This window comes from Cladophialophora carrionii, assembly GCF_000365165.1.
Source record: "Cladophialophora carrionii CBS 160.54 unplaced genomic scaffold supercont1.9, whole genome shotgun sequence".
Taxonomy (NCBI): Eukaryota; Fungi; Ascomycota; class Eurotiomycetes; order Chaetothyriales; family Herpotrichiellaceae; genus Cladophialophora; species Cladophialophora carrionii.
Genome location: NW_008481834.1, coordinates 790,575 through 810,757, shown reverse-complemented (window position 1 = coordinate 810,757; position 20,183 = coordinate 790,575). Strand labels below are relative to the sequence as shown.

Genomic DNA, 20,183 nt, shown 5'->3' with positions numbered 1-20,183 from the left:
TGCAATGCTGCGCCGTCATCGTCTTGGCACCTACTAGCGAGAGTTGCACCAGTTGGTTGTCCTGCAGAAATACACGGCTAAGACGGATTCAAAGTTTGTACTGGATTGTAGGCGCCCTTGTCATTGGTCTCTGCGCAATACATGAACAGAGAACCGGTTAGCATTTGAATCTGGGACGAACGATGACGTATGCACTGGCTAGATTGAACTGCGGTGGGTTGGCGGGGCGCCGGGCATCTGACAGAGTTTACGAGTCCTCGTCCTCGTACAGGCCGACTCGAAGGTTGCGTGCTGGAAGTGGAGTGTCCATGCGAAGTATGTTCCGGCTTCATATCTGCTGAGGAAGAGATCATTCTTGCACTCTTTCGCGTCTCACTCCCTTCTCCGAGCCAACCTTCCGCTGGGCGGTGCTGTTGACCAGAAACCCGCTCGCTTCTCAGGCGACGTGCCTCGTACACCTAGTTGACCCCCTCTCAAGTCACGGCGCTAGGTCGCGCCATCGCAACTAAGCTGTTCCTCCGTCAGGCGGACTAGCGTGGACGGCCAGAACAATGCAGGCGCTCAAGGACAAGCTCAAAGGTCAGGACTTCTCGCTCCACTGACAGAACAGGCAAATGATACCCTACAGATACCAAGCTGCACGACGCCAAAGTCGAGGCAATCCACTTCAAGCACAAGATCGGAAAGCTCAAGAACCTCGTCAACAAGAATCACCGCCATGATGAGGAGCACGAGCAAGAGACCGACCGCAAGAGGACGGCGGCTTGTGAATCGCATCGCTTCCAGTCTTTCTTCCCAGAGCGTGACAACAACAAGATCAAATGGTACGTCGATGGTCGCGACTACTTTTATGCCGTGTCCGTTGGCCTCGAAAATGCCAAAGAGACCATCTACATTGAGGATTGGTGGCTGTCTCCCGAACTCTTCCTGCGCCGACCACCTTTCTTCAACCAGGAATGGCGTCTTGATCAGGTCATCAAGCGTGCCGCAGAACGTGGCGTTCAAGTATACGTGATCGTGTACAAAGAGGTCCAGCAAGCTTTGACCTGCAATTCGGCTCACACGAAGCACGCTTTGCGCGCTCTGTGTCCGGAAGGGAGCCCTGGCCATGGGAACATCCACGTCTTGCGACATCCAGACCACAATGTCTTCGAGAACTTCGGCGACATGACTTTCTATTGGGCCCACCACGAGAAGTTCATTGTCATCGACTACCACTTGGCCTTCATTGGCGGATTGGACCTGTGTTATGGGAGGTGGGATGTCCGTCAGCACATCTTGGCCGATGTTCATCCTTCCGGAGTCGTCAATGAAATCTTCCCAGGCCAGGACTTCAACAACAATCGGTAAGTGATTCTCTTGCTCAACCGGGGCTTCCTGACCGATCATCTCAGAATCATGGACTTCCAGACTGTGGAAGACTGGTCGCATAACGAACTTAACAAGACCGAATACGGCAGAATGCCGTGGCACGATGTCGCGATGGCTGTGATAGGCGAATGCGTGGTCGACATTGCCGAGCACTTCGTCCTCAGGTGGAATTTTGTCAAGAGGGACAAGTACAAGCGCGATGAAGGCGTCGACTATCTATGCATGACCACTCGCTCAAGGGCAGATGGGTCAAACCCCGACGAAGACCTCATCGCTGTTCAGAGGCCCAAACATCCTGTTGGCAAGTATATCGAGCATCCCCTCAGCCCGCTCGAGGGCAAAGGGCTCCAAAACCCGGGCTCTGTGCACGCCCAGATCGTTCGAAGCAGCGATGACTGGAGCAGCGGCATCCTCCTCGACCATAGTATTCAGAACGCGTATAAAGAGGTGATCGAAAACGCCCAGCACTACGTTTACATTGAAAATCAATTCTTCATCACATCCACAGGCGAGCATCAATCCCCCATCCACAACACCGTCGGACGCGCAATTGTCAACGCCTGTATCAGGGCTGAAAAAGAAAACCGCAAATTCCGAGTCATCATACTGATCCCAGCCATTCCGGGCTTTGCGGGGGACCTGCGCGACGACGCCGCCGTCGGCACCCGAGCCATCATGGACTACCAATACAAGAGCATCAACCGCGGCGAACACTCCATTCACGGCCAACTGAAAGCCGCGGGCATCGATCCAGCGAAGTATATCTTTGTTTTCAACCTGCGCGCGTACGACCGCATTGACAAGACGCCCACCCTCATCCAGCAAGAGAAGGAATCCGGCATCTCGTACCAAGAGCTTCAACGAGCCGAAGCCGAAGAGATTATGGGTAGCGGCATCCACGGTTATGAGGGGGAGAAAAGCGAGCCTGATTCGCATGGCAAGAACAAAGGCCACAGCATCGACGAGGACGAACAACACCGCATCATCGATCGCAAACGTCGCTTCGAAGCTGCGCGCAAGAACCTCGACATCAGAGACCCAGTAACATCCGCCGAGTCCATCGCCGAAGACGCCATGGCGCGTGGCGGCCTGGTCAGCGAAGAACCGTGGGAAGGCGACCCGGAGGCCGAGAAGGAGAACTTCGTCCAAGAAGAGTTGTACATCCACGCGAAACTGCTCATCGCCGACGACAAGACCGTCATCTGCGGGTCGAGCAACATCAACGACCGCTCTTTGCTCGGCTCCCACGACTCGGAACTCGCCATTGTCATGACCGACACACAACCGCTCGAAACGACTATGGACGGCAAACCCTACACGGCAGGCCACCACGCAGCCACGCTCCGGCGCCACCTCTGGCGCGAACATCTGGGCCTCATCGAAGCCCAAGGGGTGGACGGAAAGGACGATCCCAACGCGCAACCACCCACCGTGTGCATGAACGACACGTACTCGGGCGAAGAATGGGACTTGGTCGCCGACCCGCTCGCCGACCGCGTCTGGGATCTCTGGACCACACAAGCGACCACCAACACGGACATCTATCGCCACCTATTCCGCGCCGACCCGGACAACAACATCAAATCGTGGAAGGACTACGACGCGTTTGCGCCCCGCAAGACGATCAAGCAGGGCCATTTGCACGACCCGCACATGCCGGTCGAGGTTGTCAGGAAGGAGATGGATAAGATTCGGGGACATCTGGTTTGGATGCCGCTGGATTTCCTGTGCGACGAGGAGATGGCCGAGCGGGGATTGCAGGTCAATGCTTATACCGAGGTGGGTTGTTCTTGCCTTTGGTTGGTGCGAGAGGTGAATTGCTAACGGTAAAATTCGCAGAGTGTGTATACGTGAATGATCCTGGAATGTATGCCACAGTGTGGAAAGGACGGACTTGTTAGACGGATTGGTTCGTGCAAGCGAGTGTCCTGGCAAGGGAGCCAGTCTTTCCGTCACCAAGATCAGTGAAGTGGTCATTTGCAAGGATGGGAGGGACGATTGACGCTCGGTCCTGAAGCACGTATGCAAAGAACCCATATGGTGGGTCGATTGTATGGGACAGGTAGTCCTACCTACTGTGGCACGTTGAATGGCTTATTGATTGATGATGCCCCGTGCGTTGGACGTTTGGGGGCGTTACCCCGAAAGCAACTACCGCTGTCAAGCGAACAAAAGTCCGGCCTGTTTCTCCGGGACTGGCTTGCGTATGCTCTCTACCTCTCTCGAATGTCGCTGATGAGACATGCCGTCGTCCCAGTAAAACACCAGACCGCTATCAGCCTCCGTCTTTGTGCCTGGAGCAGCTTTCTTGACGAAGGGCGTCTGACTTAAAACCACCCGCGAAAGCATCCTCTGCAGAAACCGTGGCGTAATCTCATGTGGTCGATTCTTCTGTAGATCCTTGAGCCTGGTATCTACAGTGGGACCTTCGAGAATCAGGCTGGATTGTTGCTGGAGGAATGCCCGAAGATCATCCTCAGCGCTCAGCCGTGCGGGCGTCCTTCTCGGGACAAGAGCCGGGAATTCCTGCCTTCCCGTCACAAGATTGTGGACTTCCCAGTATGCTGCCTCTGATTCTAGAGGAGGTAATGCTGCTTGCATATTGTGGTTGTACCATTTTATCCTCTGGTTCTTGTACCTCGAGAAGGGGAGGGGTTTGCCCCAGATTGTACGAGTCGGCGGGGAGAACTTCAGTCTCACACGTGGAGATGAACCCGCGCGGGTAAAATGAGGTTGTTCGATGGACTGGGAGACCAGCAGGGCTTGCAGGCGGGGAGGGACATCGAGTTTCCATTTGGGAGGTTTCTCTTCAACGGGCGGATCGGGTACTTCGGCCTCTTTGTAGAAGGTTGTGAAGGTGGTGGTGGTGGTGGTGGTGGTGGTGGTGGTGGTGGAAACTGTAGGGTAGAGCGAGGGGTATAAAGTGTCTTTCTCTGGTGTTGAGCTGGCATCTTCAGCGCCTTCATCGTCCTCCAGCAGTTCTTCCAGTCCATCATCACCACCAGCCCGTTTGGAGACCTTAGCTCCATCCTCCTCTCCACCATTGCGATCGATTAGTAGCGTTGAACGCCCACCAGCAGCATCTGTACTCGGATATAGAAACTTTGCCAGAAGTCTATACTTGTTGGGTCCCACTCTGCCGTAGGTCATCCGCAGGACTTTCTCCAACTGAGTAGTATGTCCATCGTTCGCACGTCGGAGAACCGCTGCGTATTTCCTCGCTAGCCTGAGTAGATGGGTGACCTTCTCCGGAGCGAGCACTGGGACGTTTCCCACATCGTTCTTTGCACCGGGCCTATTTTTGCCCGGTCGTCTCGGTATGAAACTACGGAACTTGTCGATGGTGAATTTGCGCATGTAAGAGCGACATTGCGGAAGTGGGAGGTAGCTGCATTCGCGAAGGCACGCGCGGTAGATGTGTGCTGGGTTGGATTCTGGAGGAGGCATTCACATTGTTGGTCCCAGCTGTGTGGAAAGTGAAAGCCACTGGACAAGTGAGTGGAAGGTGAGTGACGAGTGGAGAATGAAACTCTCGTAAAAGCCCGCGCAAAACGCGCTAAAAAGGACGCGAGTTTGGCAGACAATCCAGTGAATCCCCCGCTCCACACGGTGCCAAAAGACGTGACCAATTTCGACGGCACCTTGTAACCCGAGGAGAAGGACAGGACGAACGGCTGCACATACCACCTTCACGAGGATTACAGCTGCGCAGAACAGACTGTTTATATCCAGCAGCGGTGACGAGACCGACACCAGCAGCACTGCGCACTGCCTTGCCTGACTGCCAGACAGCGTCAAAAGACCGAGATTGTCCCCCTGCTCCGTGCAACATCCCTCAGCCGAGTTCGAGACTCGACCCGTGCACTGCGCTCGCTTCCACTTCGAAAGTTCGTCGCATACATCTAGTGTTGGAAGTTCGGCCCTATCGTGTTACGCAGGCCACCATCGCAGGAGAAAGAAGTTGGTGAGAAAGCTGCTTTTCAAGAACCCCTGGGCGCAGCTCATCAGCAGAATCGATATCGCACTTGCGCCGATATGCTCTGACCGAGCTCAACAAATACCACTCTTGCGACTAACGCTTTTGACTGAGCGACCTGCCCGGCTTGCGCATTCATCATGGCATCAGGCGGTATTTATGCACAGCCACCTCCATCATTTCCCCAGCACGGCCATTCTAATTCCATGAACGCCCCATTTCCGCAAGATCCGTCGTCTATGGGCCCGTACGAAGCTCAGTCGGTCGCTTCCACACCCGCGCCGACCCCTCTTCCCCCGAGACCAGCATCTCAGCATCACCAACAAGGTCAGGCACAGCAACAGCAACTGGCGTACAGCACGAACGGAGGCATCATGGCTGCCCCAAACAGCTTTGGTGGATATTCCGAGGCAAATATGTTTGCGCAGCCAAACCTATACTCGAATGGCGTGAAGCCGCAGATATATACGGCTGTATACTCCAATGTCTCTGTTTTTGAGATGGAGGTGAATGGTGTTGCGGTCATGCGGCGGCGAGCGGACTCTTGGCTGAATGCCACCCAGATACTGAAGGTTGCGGGGGTCGATAAAGGGAAGAGAACGAAGGTGCTCGAGAAAGAAATCACCGGCGAGCATGAAAAAGTCCAAGGCGGCTACGGCAAATACCAAGGCACTTGGGTCAACTACCAGCGCGGTCGCGAGTTCTGCAGACAATATGGCGTCGAACAGCTTCTGCTCCCACTTCTGGAGTACGAGATCAGCTCGGACGGCATGCCGGGCGCGTCGCAGGGCATTGAAACGCCGACGAAAGAACAAGCCATGGCCGCGCAGAGAAAGCGGATGTATGGTGGTGATGGTCGACCTCCCGGCCAATCGGTTGGCGGCACGTTTTTCAAGAACATGTCCAGTACAGCAGCAAACGCCATCCATGCACTCAACCGAACACGCCTGGACTCACCGAATATGGATGGACGTCGGTCGGCTGGGCCCCGAAGACCATCTCAACCCTTCAACTACGGCCAGGAACCCATATACGGGAGCCAGCAGAGTATGCCCAGTATGACGACCCAGGACAGCTTCGGCACGAATGGCGGAATCATGAGCCAGGGCGCAAGTTTTGCGGAATTTCCAAACACTGACGCACAAGAGCCGCCACGAAAGCGCATTCGACCTTCACCTCAGTCTTCTTTCCTCTATGATGGTGCGATTGACCTCAGCATGCAAGACGGTACTCCCACAGAGCCGAACGTCTCCTTCTTCTCACAGCCCAGTCAGTCTTTCATCGCCTCGGATCCTCTACACTATGGGCTTGAACCACTCCCTCACCCCTCCGGCCCCCTGGAAGAGCAAAAAAAGGATCTTCTGCTTGAACTATTCATCGACCCCGAAAGAACAGACTTTGACGACCACCCGGCTTTCCTGCGCCTAAGTGGTGACGAGTTTGAGATGCCCATTGATGGATCATGTAATACTGCGTTGCACTGGGCTGCGACTCTGGCACGCATAGCCCTAGTTCGGAAGCTGCTCGACAAGGGGTTCAATATGCGGCGGGCCAACAGTGGAGGGGAAACGGCACTGATAGCCGCATGTCAAGCACGAAACAATCTGGATCGCAACAGCTTCCCGGCTCTGCTCGAGCTTCTTGGACCCAGTATCGAAGTCAGAGACGGGCGCGGCCGAACACTTCTGCACCATATTGCTGTATCTTCCGCAATGAAGGGCAGAGCGTCTGTGGGAAAATATTACCTGGAGTCGCTGTTAGAGTACGTCATCCGACAAGGAACGGCGTCGCAGCCGATCATGTCGTTCGAGGCGATGAATGGAGTCAACAGCCAGAGTCAGGCGAATCCGATGACTTTGGCAAGGTTCATGTCAGAGATTGTCAATGCACAAGACAAAGCGGGAGACACAGCACTCAACCTGGCCGCAAGAACCAGTACGACTGCCATCATCGATCAGTTGATTGAAGTTGGAGCTGATGCGAACATCGCCAACCGTGGCGGACTTGCCCCTGTGGATTTCGGAGTGCAAGGCCAGGCAACTGGTGGCATCACTGACCCGAATTTGCCCAACCTGTTTGAGCAACCTTCGATAGCTAATGGATCCCCTCAGAAGTCCTTCGAGGATGCTCAAGAGGGACTCATGACTTGTAAGAGCCACTACTCACCTGAGCCCTTGGAAATGCTAACCAGGATTGCAGCAATAAGAGAAGTTCTTTCACAGTCTGAAGCTGACTTTGCCGCGGAGATGAAAGAGAAGAAGGACATACTAGATAAGACCAATGCAGCGCTGAAGGAGTCCGGCAACGCTCTCGCAGAAGAGCGGCGCCGCCTGGAAGATGCGCGCGTCAAGGTCCGAGAAAAGGACGAATTGGAGCAGAAGATTGCCAATCTGCGGCAGGCGACAGCCAAGTTGCGCGCCGAACTCAGTGCGATGGACCCCCCCGCGACGATACAGGAGCACGTCGCGGTCGGCGAAGCCGATAAAGGCCTCGACCTGGACGGGCAGCTGCCGGTAATAGCACAACTGTTGCAGAACGGAGAAGCTGACCCCAGCAACATGGCCTTGAACCAGGAGCAAGGCAATCTCCTGGCTCGCCTGGAAAGAGCGGAGGTCATGTCTGGGCGTGCCAAGGTGTATCAGCGGCACAATCAACAACTGGAGCAGACGGCCAAGACGCTCAAGGCTCGCAGCAGCGAGCTGGAAGAGCGATACAAGAAGATTGTGAGCTTGTGCACAGGCGCAGATGAAGACAAGGTCGACGAGCTGCTGGACAATCTGGTGCAGGCCGTCATCAGTGAGCAGAAGGAGATGAGCAACAACTCACAGTTACCGCGAGTCAGGGAGTTTTTACGTCTGGTGCAAGGGTCGGGGAATTGACGGTGGTGTGCGATCCAATGGGCGACATCACTGAGATGACCAAGTACATGTGCGCCTATCCTGAACATGGCCTTGAGGGTTACGGTCATGCCCCAGCCCTTGCAATGGTAAATGTTTAATGAGCAACGCAGTCTGTGGCTGCGAGATCTTGAGCAATGATGAGAGTCACGCGCCGCTGTTTATGGGTCGGCCATTTCAGCCGAGCTCGACGATGCGCGCGCAAGCAGCGGGCAGCCTCGTTGTCAATAATCAATAATAACCATTGTCCTTGATACCAGCCTCGCAGGCGCGCGCGGGTAGTCCAGAATAGACACGGCGGTCGGTCTGGTCGCGACAGAAATGTTTGTATGCCCTTGAGATTGCCGGTGTCGGTGGTTGGACCAGAGCTGCTCATATGCTGAATTGGTTTCCATGCGCGGCGGCTCTGCTGTGGCCCGAAACAAGGCCGGGTCAAAAATTCAGAGGCCCAGAGCGAATGGATAGGGAGCCTCGGAGCACAACGACGGACAGGGGCGCGGATAAGCTTGAGTTTCAAGATCGAGCCTGAGACGATAGGCGGAGAAGGGAGGGCCGGGGTGCCAATGACGGAGCGGCGTCCCTGCCCCTGCCGCAGTCCGGCGCACGCCATTGTGTCGAATCTGCCGGCAAAGCAGCCACTTCCGAGACGCCATCCCTTCGCCTGCGCAGCCTGCGTCGTCCGGTGCACGACCACACGACCGAATCCCAGATTAACCACCAGCACACGCTCGTCGACGAGAGCAGCAGGCCAGCGATTCGCTTGCGTTCTGACGCCGCGGTCTTTGTGCGGGTCACGCCCCATGCAACCCCTCTTGCGACATCCCACCTGGACCATGCCGAGTTGAGCGTCGGTCTGCTCGAGCCTTGTCATGTTTCATCGCAGCCTCCACTTGGTCCTCGCCGTCGTCTCTCAGTGCTCAACATCTCCTGTGCCTGTGCTCCGTACACTACGCGACGCGATGGGCTGGGTCGGTGGAAGACCCCACAGACCGAGTATCCCTTTGGGTCCACCAGCATGTGTCAAGTCAACGTGACGGGAGGCAATCCCCTACGCCAAACGTTTTATACTGGTCCCTCCCCGTCTTGGGTTGTGATACACCCCATCAGACCACACTCTTTGCGCAGGCCAGGAACACTCTCCTTTCTTTCCTTTCCTCCCAGCTTCATTCATTCTCATCAGTACGCGCTCGCGGGCAGGTCTCCAACGCCCTTCTCTTCGAGCATTTCCATTCTTTTCTGGCAGTCGCTGGCCGTGCCTACATTCCTTTTGAACAAGCAGTGCTTGGTCTGATCAACAGTCTCGACGACTCATTTTGAACTTCGAACCACCATCTACGAACGAATACAGACCGTCAAGCAACAAGAAACAAAACAAAACAAGATGCATGTTACAAGCATTGTAGCCTCAGCTTTGTTGCTGTTGGCCGAAGCCGATGTGATTGCAGCCAAAGCTCTCCTCCACCTACCAAACGCCATCCGAAGGAGAAATTACATCGAGGAGGGGTTGAAGAGGGATGTCAACAAAGTCTTTCGACGAGTGCCCCAGATGTCCTCGAACGGAAATCTCTCCGTGACGGCGCCCAACGCAGCGATGAACCAGTCCATTGCGGACGCCTGTGTCAGCAGTCTCAGCAAGCTCAGCGCTGTCGAGAATGATGCCGGAATGGCGGCCTGCTACAATATCATCCAGTTCGACGAGACGGCTGGCGCTTTCGAGGCGGATCTCCGGCTTTACCAGATGTTCACGCCCAGTGGGGAGTTTGCGAATGTGCCTGTGAATGATATCATGATCAGCTTGACCTATCCCACCAGCACCACGTTTCAGTCGCTGACCAAGAGGAGAAAGCGAGATCTGGAGCCGCGACAGAGCAGCATGACCGAGGTTCAACAATACACCCTGTTCGGCACCTTCGAATCGAATCTCGACCTGACGAAGCTGAACGACACCCAGGTCATGTCGTTGATGCTCCCTGACGTCAAGATCAATGCCGCCATTGACTCCTCGCAGCCGATCATGGCCAACCTCAGTGCCGCGGACGGCGCTTGGTTCGTGGTCGGACAGTTCAAGGATGAATTCGAAAACGGGCTTGTGACGCCCACGGCAGCTACGGCCGCAATTGCAGCTGCAGCGCCGTTTGTGCTGCCTGGCACGACGCTGGGCATCTTTCCAACTGGGTTGATCGTCACATGCGCCTGGACGTTGCTGTTCTTCGTGGCGTACGGAATTGGCACCATCGGCCGCATTCAGTATAGAAGTGCGTATAGAAAGCGAAAGGCGGCTCAGGCCGGCCGAACTGGAAAGCGAATATAGACAAAAGCCATGCGAACAGGACGCAGAATTCTGCTTTCCCCAACCACAATTGAAGGAGACAATCTGTTTGGCGGTGACATGTGGACCCATTTTTTACATTTCTGTGAGATACCCTCGTTTGTACATTGGCTATGGGCAGTGCGATGTATCAACAATTGTACCGAGAAGACATCTCCTGCTGTACTTGGGATGCTCGGGAGAAGGTGTGTGCATGTGGCGTGTGTCTGTGTATGTGTATGTGTGAATGAGAAATGAATCCCATCTGAGCGAGACTCGACTTCGTTGATACGCACTTTTTCCATCTCCATCTTTGATTTTTTGCACTTCCCCGCTTTGTAAGTGAGTGACATTTGAGTGAGTGACACCTGAGAGATGCGCGCACAAAGAAAAGACTCCAGCCAGCAGCAGTTCGGTCGATCGTCGTCCTGTCCTGTTCTGATTCGCCACCATCTCACTGCACGGCTTCACTGACCCTGACTTTGCTTTGACACCAGGCGGCAGCTGCCCGGCGTGGCTCCTGGAATGTTGTGTCGCGTGCATACATGCATCGCTGCGGTTCGAGCTTGTCAATACAATTCTTCGTTGGGATCATTTCCTTGCGCCTCGATTTCTGTGTTCGCTTGAACGCTGATCGACCCAGTCACCGATCAGTCAGCCAGTGTGTGTACAAAATTTTCGGCGTCGCACGACTCTTGCGCTAAAAGCCACGATTTTTGCCTTGTGGCTCCCACCAAGGATATCTGCTGCCACAGTCCACCGTGAACGACCATGGAGCACCTCTTCCCGTACCCGAAGATGGGGACGTCGTTCCTCGAAGTCCTCCACGACACGCTGACCCGCAAGTTACTCGGCTTTGATGCCACCCACGCAGAACCCACGCCCTTCATCAGCGGCGTCACCTCGAGGCTGAAGTTCGTGCTCAGCGACGCGACGCAGCAGCTCTCGATCCTGAAGATCGGATATACGGCGCTCGAGGCGTTTCTGCAAGCCAACTGCACGGGACCGCCTCTCGACTTCGACCCGGAAGAAGTCATCTTTCCGGAGACGTACCGCCGAGGGGAGGGCGTGGCAGTGCTCAGGGAGGGGTTGTTCCAGCACCTTTCCGTGGACGGCTGTCGCCCATACGCCCTGACGCCGCATATTGAGCTGTTCTGGCTCGCCAAGGTCATCATGTCGACGACCACGCTGGCCGAGGCGGGTTTCAACGGGCGGAGAGCGCGCATGCGGGTCAACTTCTGGCACCAGAAATTACTGTCGGAGGAGTCCCCCAGTCTCCGAGACGTCATCTACTCGGACGCGGGCGTCCTGGAACAGCAGCTCTCTGCGCGGCTGGCCTTTGGCGGGTCCGCCGCCGAGGAACATTACGTCGAGTTCATGGTCGAGCGCGCCGTCATCCAGACGTATTATGGAGATGATGCGCTGGCCAGGACAGACCTCGCCAGGGCGGCGTCGACTCGCGATTTTCACTTCGTTCTGACTGGTGCGTTGGGCAAGAGGACGAAGTTCCAGGAGAACGATACCAGTCAGCTCGTCGTGCTGGCGAAGAGTAGAGACCATGAACCGGAGCCGTACAGCAGTCGAAAGAACAGTAAGGCCGAGAGTCACGGACTCGCGGACGCTGAAACAGCATCGTCCTCATTATCTCTACCTCTACCCCAACGAACAATGACACCGATATCGATATCGACATCGACTTCGACAAAAAACCAGCAGGAACCTACATCTCCACAGGGCAACCGGCCCATTCAACCCGAAAATGTCCTACTCAACGACGATACGCTTCTCGAGCGCATCCACTTCAAGACGACCGCCGAGCCGTCAGCATCCTCGCCGCTCTCTCCGTCCGTGTCTGTAGACACCATGACGCACGTCGCTTCCTCCCAGTCGTCCTTGCCACCAGAGCTCGCGGCGCTCGACCCGGCAGATCAACCGCTCCTCTTCCCCATGGACAGCGCCATCCTCCTCGCCACGGCCAGCAGCATCACCAACACCTCGCCGGAAGACGGTCTGGTGCGCGAAGAAACACTCCCCTACGCCACGAGGGTCCTGGACGGCGGCTCGTCCAATTGGCAGGTCTATACGCAGGCTTTGCTCGTTCGCAGCCGCATAGAAGGCTATCGCGCCAGAACGGCGGAGCGGGGCCTTCTACAGCTGCAAGCGCTGGTCGACCAAGTCATTGCCGAGACGTCGCAGAGCGTTCCGCCCTCGAAAGCAGAGTCAAGCGAGTCAAACGAGTCAAACGATACAACGTCCACCACTGCGAGCACAGGAACCAGTACATTCCTACCGAAGCCCAAACCCTCGGAGTCTGCCTCCGTGGCTGAACGCCTCAAGTACATCTACCAGCTCTCGCCGCCCCTCCGGTGGGAGCTCGAGGCGGAACTCGCCCAACGCTGGACGTCGATGGGCGGTCTCAAAACCGCGCTGGAGATCTACACGCGCCTGCAAATGCACGCCGAAGTGGCATTGTGTCTCGCGGCCACGGACCAAGAAGCCAAGGCCGTGGAACTGCTCAAGAATCTTCTCTTCACCGACGACAACAGCAATAGCAGCACCACCACCACCACCGCTGCACAAGAAACGGTCGCGCCAGGTAAAGAGAAGCTCAGATCACCACCACCAGCAGATGCGCCACGCCTGCTCTGTATCTTAGGCGACATCGTCTCCCAGCCAGACTACTACGCCCTTTCATGGACGGTTTCGTCGTCCCGGTACGCCCGCGCCCAACGCTCTCTGGGCCGGTACTTCCTGACGAAGCAACGCGACTACCAGCGCGCAGCCGAGGCGTATCGTCTCGCCCTGAGAATCTCTCGCCTCGACCGAGCGAGTTGGTTCTCTCTGGGCTGCATCCAGCTTGAACTGGAGGAGTGGACATCCGCGGTGGAATCCTTCACCCGCTGCGTACAGTTGGAGGATCAGGATGCAGAGAGTTGGTCCAACCTCGCCGTCGCACTGCTTAGCCTCCCGAAGCCGGTGGCGGAGGAGAAAGTGGCATTCGCTCCGCCGACAGAGAAGGATAAGAACCAGGACCAGGACCAAAATCAGACCGACCGCGCCCTGTCGCCCGAGAGAAAAGTAGACCCCTACCGCCACGTCCGCGACGCCCTCCGCGCCCTGCGCCGCGCCGCGACGCTCAAGCGCGACGACCCCCGCATCTGGGACAATTACCTTACCGTCGCGGCAAGCATCCCACCCAGCGCGGGAACACCGTGGGCGGAAATCATCCAGGCGATGAGCCGGGTGATTGAACTGCGCGGCAAAAAGGAAGGAGAAAGCTGTATCGACCTGGGGATTCTGAAGGTTCTGACCGAGTATGTGATTGAGAATTGGAAGTATCCGTCACCGGACGGGGATGGGGACGGGGAGGAGGCAGAGAAAGCAGAGCGGCCCGAGGCAGAAGGGGCAGAGAAAGCAGAGCAGCCCCAGGCAGAAGCGGGCGTTGAGCACAAGACAACTGGCGACGAGAAGAATCCACCAGCGGCGCCAGAACGACCAGAACCAGCGTCAGAACCAGCATCAGCATCAGCATCAGCACCAGCGTCAGCGTCAGCGTCAACGACACAACCCCCCAATTTCAAACTCCCCTACACGCCACGCTCCTTCCTCCACCTAATCGACAAGCAAGTGACCCCCCTCGCCACGTCCTCACCAAACCTATACACCCTCCTGAGCCGGATTTCCCAGTGGCGCAACCGCCCTCACCAATCCCTCATGCAAGCCGAGAAAGCCTGGCTTGCGACGCTCAACCCCACGAGCTCCTCCGCCCCTGCCGCAACGGCAGCAGACCAAGACTTCACCAATATCTCAGCGAGCCAGTGGACCGAGATCGTCGACAAGACAATCTGGATGATGCGCCGGTACGCCGACCTGGGCCCGAAACAGAGAGAGCGTACAGGCGGCGAGGTCGAGGGCAAGTGGCGGTTCAAGGCGCGCAGTGCCGCGCGAAGGGTTCTGGGGAGGGCGAAGACGTGGGAGGAGAGTGGTGAGGAGGGGGCCTTGCGGTTGAGGCGGGCCATGGAGGAGGTGTGAGTTGTGTAGCTATGCAATGTATGAGCTATGCAAGGTATGAGCTACGGTAGCAGGCCGAAAAACTCCACGCGCGCTCTGGTACAGTAATTAGTAACCATACCCTGGTCCTGGCACGGAGGTTACATAGAACTGAGTGTCGGTCAGTCGGTCAGTCAATCAGCCAGTCAGTCAGTCAGTCACTGACTGGACGGCTGGCATTCGCCATAGCATTCCAGGTTGAGGCCCGGCGGTCAGGTACCATTCAAGGACACTTGCCTTATGGTAGGTAGGTAGGTTGAGTTGGTTTGGATAAAAAGTGCATTAGGCGGGAAGCTTGCTGACGAAGAGTCGTCAAATACTGTCAGCCTGGGGAGAGCATTTTGAACAAGGCGGTCGAAGGAAGTTACCGTTATTCAATCAGGGACTGGTTCTCCGTCCGAGGTTGAATACAGCACGCCGAACAACCAAATTCGATAAGTCAACAGCCTCACCACTCCAAGGGCGAAGACTCAAGAAGCCTGACATGTGGTGACGTCCTGGCCTCGGAGTGAAACGCAATCATCGAGATGTAGAGAAATCTTACGAACCTAGAACCAGCATATCAAAAGCGGGAGAATGGTGGTGATATTGTCTGTATCCCTTCTGCCAAACACGCCCACCGCTCTTGCTATTGCATTAACCATGATGCCGATCGCTATCATTCCAAAGGTAGCCTCTTTCCGCCTGGATACTCCGCTCTGCTGAAATAGCACAAAACTCCCTTTATGCATGCCCTGCCCATCGCTATGCTTGAATTTGCATGAATGCCGTTCCTCATGACCTCTTTGTCGTTATGTCGTCGCTCCTCCAAGCAGAGCACTGTACGCGATGTACCACGTTAGAGATGCTCCGCCGTCAATCCAGCCCCAGTCAAAGTTTGGCTGGGTAAAGAAGTTGTATGCTGCTGTCGGGTTAATGGTCGCAAGATTCGCGTATACAATACCTGCGGATCAGTCAGCATGGCGAGATGAATTGCAGGGCTATGAATCTCACCTTTCCAGCCACCGGCAATATCAATGGCTTGTCGGACGGCTCCGTCAGCGAAATATGTCATCCATTCCTCGTGCACAAATTGCTCTGTCACCGAATGGTCAGTAGTGTACGACAGCAAACAGAACATTTGCCTTACGCGTCCGGGTCAGTGTCGAGAATGGCATGATTGGGATCATGTGGATTCTAGGAAGAGTCAGTGGTTAGGCCAAGGGAAACCCAGAATGGCTGGACACACCCTTGAACATAGCTCAGATCAGCGCCAAAATAGGTCACGTGGTCAGCCTTGTTTTCGAACAGGATCCCGGTGACCTTGTTGCCGATGAAATCGGAAGGCTGGTTGGTGTTGTCCGATGTCATCAGAAAGTAGTTCTGGAGGCTGCGTGAAAGCACCGAGATCATCAGATTGCCTCGAGCTTCCATGGAGGCATCACCAATGGTCTTGCCCCACATCTTCAGTCCGTATGCAAACATGGCGTCCTCAGAAGACGATTCCTCATCTTTTCCATCGCCAGACTCGAACAATCCTTTGGCCCAGGAATGTCCATGATACCAGTCAAAGGATCTGAAGACCGGGAACCACTGGTCCAGGGAGCTGGGGTTCGACACGTCCCGGACCAGCGCATTTACATAGTCTTTATTGGCGACAAGCCAGGTTGGATCGAGATATCCAATCACGGCAGCAGCATGGAGGAAATACCCATAGTGGAAGTGGTGATCGTTATAATACGAGTTGCCAAAGTCGACTCCAGGGTCTCCCGTCACATAGCTGGCAGAAGACACCAGCCCTTTCCAGTCTGTGTCGTAGAGCAGTGGGAATTGCTGACGATTGGTCGAGAAGACTTCGAAGCAGCTTTCAAGCTCTAGTAAGGCGGCTTTGGCCAAGTCTTGCTGACCGAGAAGATCATGCATCGTGTAAACGAGCTGTGCGAACTTGCTGAGAGCCTTCCCACTGTAATACATGCTGTTGAGATTCGTCTGAGCTGACATGTTCTGAGAGGCCTCGATTGCAGAGATGTTTTGCATGATGGAGAGTGCATCCGGAGAAAGGGCTAATGACTCTTGAGAACCCACATCCTCTGGCCGCCATGGTGCAAAACCAAGTGATACGGGGAGACTGGTCTCCTCCAACACCCAGTAATCGCCGACAACTGCCGTGGCCTTGCCTTTCGTCGTCGTAGCCAGTGTCAGGTTGGTCATGTTACCTCGTGTATTGGCGTCAAAGGATTCACAATGGTGGGGTAAAGCAAACATGAGAAGTGTGGTGTTGGCCGAATACGCTCCTCCTTTGGACCAAGATAAGCTGTACTGAGCGGTCGTGTTGTGAGCAGAACCGGCGATGTGGCCAGCAGTTGGATAAGCGCCGGCAGCGTTGTCATATATGGACTCCGAGGCGTCATCCGGAAGTTTCGCAATCTGGATATCACCATACCAATTCGGCAGTCCCCGGAGCAGAGTACTGGATACAAGCTGGAAGTTCGGCGTCAGTCCATTGGCTGGTATGGCATAAATCAGCCAGATCTTTCCGTCTTCCAAAGTCACTCTGTACTTGTAGATGCCCGGGGCCGGCTGTCCAGCGGCGGCGATGTTTCTGAAGAAGACGCTACTTTGTATGGCCGGCTGAAGATTGGTGTATTGCCCAGTCACAAAGGGCATTCCTTGCACAACGGGCATAGTGAGTACCGAAGCGGACCCAGGTGACGGCTGAAGGCGCACATTGACGGAGAACGGCAATAAGGAGTCGGTGGTCAGAGCGGTATTTGGGCCAAACTCTGCTGCTGACAAGATAAGTGACTGGATGCCGATGGCGTTGATATAGTACCCTGCAGGTGTATTGGGTATGGCGGCGTTGATGGGCCCAAAGACTTTCTGCGATTGATCTAGATGAGCAATAGCAATTCCCCAGCTCAGCGCATTGCCGCTACCCTTAGCCCACGTCAATGAATACGGCATCACAAAGCTGGGAGAACCCTGGGACCCCAAAACGAAGTTTTGGTAGAATTTGTTGGTCTCCAGTGGCCCGCCCGGGTCCGAGATGCCCAGCCGTGGAACCGGATGGCCGTCACGGATTCCGATGCTGTTCGGAGGTGGCCCCAGCGCGACAGGTTGGAAAATGTCCTGCCCGTAGCAGCCCATGCTCAATAGGCAGGTTGAGGTAGCCGTGGGGAGACTGGAGATTGAGCCAAGTTCCGTGGTAAGAGTGGTTGCCACCGTTCCAATGACAGTTGAGGATGCCACCAATGTAGTCTCGACAAGGACTGTCCCAGTCGTGTTCACAACGGTTGTGCCTGCGATAGAAGTGGCTACAACAGAGCCGTCGGCAGTAATCGTTGTGGGCAGGACTGTGACTGCAGTGATCACGGCTGTTGTTTGAACCGGCACGCTGGTGACGGTCTGCGTGGTGACGACATTCTCGAAAGTCGATACCGGGAGAGTAATGGTCCCTGTCACTGGATTCAGCGTACTCGCGGCCGTTGCATTGCCGAAAAGGACGCTGCTATCCAGAGGTTGCAAGGTGGCTGAGGTGACGCTCGGCACGCTTGTGGGGAAAGGCTGCACAGGCGGGTTGCCCTCTGTTTCGAGGGTGGTGATAAGCGACTAGACCGATTAGTTATTGCATGGCACAATCTCTTGAAGGAGCTCACCCCTGTTGTGTCCGGGAAATTTTGATTTGCCGAGGTCACTGTAGGCACTTGTGAAGAAGGTAGCTCGGTGATATTGACGGTTTGGATATTCAGATGAGGATCGGTAAAGGTGACGGCAGACGTGTAGCTCGGTGAAGCCCCGTCACTCCAGTCTGGATAGATGTGTCAACGCCACTTGTTGTGTCTGCGGGTATAGGGCAAACAAACCTGCTTGTACCTCCGTTGCATCTGGATCGAACGAACTCGATGGAGTGGGTGCGCGAGGACCGTCATTGGAATACGAGGACGAGTCGACCGAGCTGTCAACGGGTGAAGCTGCTGCAGCGCCTAATATGAGCGAAGAAGATGTTAGTAGGGCATTTTGGTATGGTCCTGGGACTTCAGGGTCGCAGTCGGGGTCTCGATGTCTTGACGGACCGGAAACCAAAGGGACAGGTAACGCCGCGGCGAGGAATGCCTGTGACACTGTTAGTAAAGCTAGACTCGACGTGTAATGCATGAGATGGAAGGTTGGAATGGGATTGTATCCTGCTCAGCAGGAACGGATAGCCTGGAAGACTACCGTTGTTCTGCAAGTTCTTGATGTGGCAGAGCTCTGAAGCCTTGGAGAGGGGCAGCTTTTCACGACTGTGCTGAGGTGCTCTTGTCCTTGGTCCGAAGAGCTGGAGGAAACAGCCAGAAAACAGCACGGTGATAGAGCTTTGTCCTTTGGCATGGGTGGTGGGGCAGTTCAAGCCACGCAATCTTTCAACGGCGGCTTATTGAAGTATGCTTCTTTGGGTTGACATATCACAACAAACTTCCATTTTGGGGACGTGTGGATAGACAGAGGGGTACTGGGGAAGAGAGTCCAAGCATACCAGAGTGACACCTGAGGGCTTTGGCGCGAACATGCACGGCGACTGTGGCGGTCCGTGTGGCCGTCGAGGACGGCTCGAGCTCGACGTGGAACGGTGGCGAGACCTAGGGATTATGAATAGATACACAACAGGAAGCTCTAATAGTTAGAAATGACAAGGAAAACGGATATATGGATTCTAGGGCATGAGGATATGAGATTCGGGAGATGCAAAATGAAACTGAGGAATGGTTCGTGTAGAGAAGACCCTCTCTGCATGAGGCCGACAGTCGTGCTGCCAGCGGAACATCGTTGCTTCCTGGGTGAGACGTGACTGCAATGGACTTCCCTTGTCGCATGCCAGTTCGAGAAGAGAAAGGAAGAGGAGGATTTTGTTCGCGAAGGTGCGAGTGATGCAAGCTCAGCAGGAAAATGGCTCGATTCGACAGTCGGCGCTGCCAATGACGACCTGGTCCTCATAGCAGGTCGCGAAGATATTCGGGCTCACCATCGCAGGAGTCGTCGCTGGGTAAGATCAATGACATGCGTGGTGCTCGACCTCACGGTCCGAGATCAACTCTGGTGTTGCGTGTTGGAAGGAATTATGTATCAAGAATTTGTTTATGGTTAGCGCAGGATGCAGTTAATGGCGGCGAGCTTGCGGACGCCACGCAGAGTTTAGCCTCTTCTCGCCGGTGGCACCGCAGACGACGTATTATCACGATGAGAAAGATGCGACAGCCCATCCAGCTAGCGACCTCCGATGAGCACGTGAGGCACATACAGAACCAGTTTCTCATCTCCAAAACCCTGCACAAGGCAAGGGACGGTGATGAAAAGAAGTATTGCACGGTCTACCCAGCAACATAAAGGCCGAAGACACGAGCAAAAAATTGATGTACAGGCGAGAAAGTAGGCCTGGCGACGACTTGCAAGTTGTCTGGTTGGTGAACAAAAGATTAGCGAAGCTGGCGGGGTGTAAAGCCAAGCGACGCGTGGGGACAGATATAGCGCTGTCGTGGGTAAGGATATGAGAGGTAAGGATATGAGAGGTAAGGATATGAGAGGTAAGGATATGAGAGGTAAGGATATGAGAGGTAAGGATATG

General features: G+C 55.3%; 6 protein-coding genes across 6 annotated transcripts; 4 read left to right on the top strand and 2 right to left on the bottom strand.

Moving 5' to 3' along the window:
• Positions 1 to 551: 551 nt before the first annotated feature.
• On the top strand, positions 552 to 3,195 carry G647_09375 (uncharacterized protein; the record flags this gene model as incomplete). Its single annotated transcript, XM_008733678.1, has 3 exons — positions 552 to 579; positions 629 to 1,346; positions 1,395 to 3,195. 3 exons carry the CDS (start codon positions 552 to 554, stop codon positions 3,193 to 3,195), a joined length of 2,547 nt encoding a protein of 848 aa, XP_008731900.1.
• Positions 3,196 to 3,531: 336 nt separating this feature from the next.
• On the bottom strand, positions 3,532 to 4,818 carry G647_09374 (uncharacterized protein; the record flags this gene model as incomplete). The annotated part of the gene is made up of 1 exon (XM_008733677.1): positions 3,532 to 4,818. One exon carries the CDS (start codon positions 4,816 to 4,818, stop codon positions 3,532 to 3,534), a length of 1,287 nt encoding a protein of 428 aa, XP_008731899.1.
• A 669-nt stretch (positions 4,819 to 5,487) lies between these two features.
• On the top strand, positions 5,488 to 8,226 carry G647_09373 (uncharacterized protein; the record flags this gene model as incomplete). Its single annotated transcript, XM_008733676.1, has 2 exons — positions 5,488 to 7,495; positions 7,547 to 8,226. The coding sequence occupies 2 exons, from the start codon at positions 5,488 to 5,490 to the stop codon at positions 8,224 to 8,226; spliced, it is 2,688 nt and encodes an 895-aa protein (XP_008731898.1).
• A 1,399-nt stretch (positions 8,227 to 9,625) lies between these two features.
• On the top strand, positions 9,626 to 10,555 carry G647_09372 (uncharacterized protein; the record flags this gene model as incomplete). Its single annotated transcript, XM_008733675.1, has 1 exon — positions 9,626 to 10,555. One exon carries the CDS (start codon positions 9,626 to 9,628, stop codon positions 10,553 to 10,555), a length of 930 nt encoding a protein of 309 aa, XP_008731897.1.
• A 768-nt stretch (positions 10,556 to 11,323) lies between these two features.
• G647_09371 (uncharacterized protein) lies at positions 11,324 to 14,584 on the top strand (the record flags this gene model as incomplete). The annotated part of the gene is made up of 1 exon (XM_008733674.1): positions 11,324 to 14,584. The coding sequence occupies one exon, from the start codon at positions 11,324 to 11,326 to the stop codon at positions 14,582 to 14,584; it is 3,261 nt and encodes a 1,086-aa protein (XP_008731896.1).
• Positions 14,585 to 15,393: 809 nt separating this feature from the next.
• Positions 15,394 to 18,736, bottom strand: G647_09370 (uncharacterized protein; the record flags this gene model as incomplete). Its single annotated transcript, XM_008733673.1, has 6 exons — positions 15,394 to 15,545; positions 15,596 to 15,679; positions 15,732 to 15,778; positions 15,831 to 18,190; positions 18,238 to 18,389; positions 18,445 to 18,736. 6 exons carry the CDS (start codon positions 18,734 to 18,736, stop codon positions 15,394 to 15,396), a joined length of 3,087 nt encoding a protein of 1,028 aa, XP_008731895.1.
• Between the last annotated feature and the right edge of the window lie 1,447 nt (positions 18,737 to 20,183).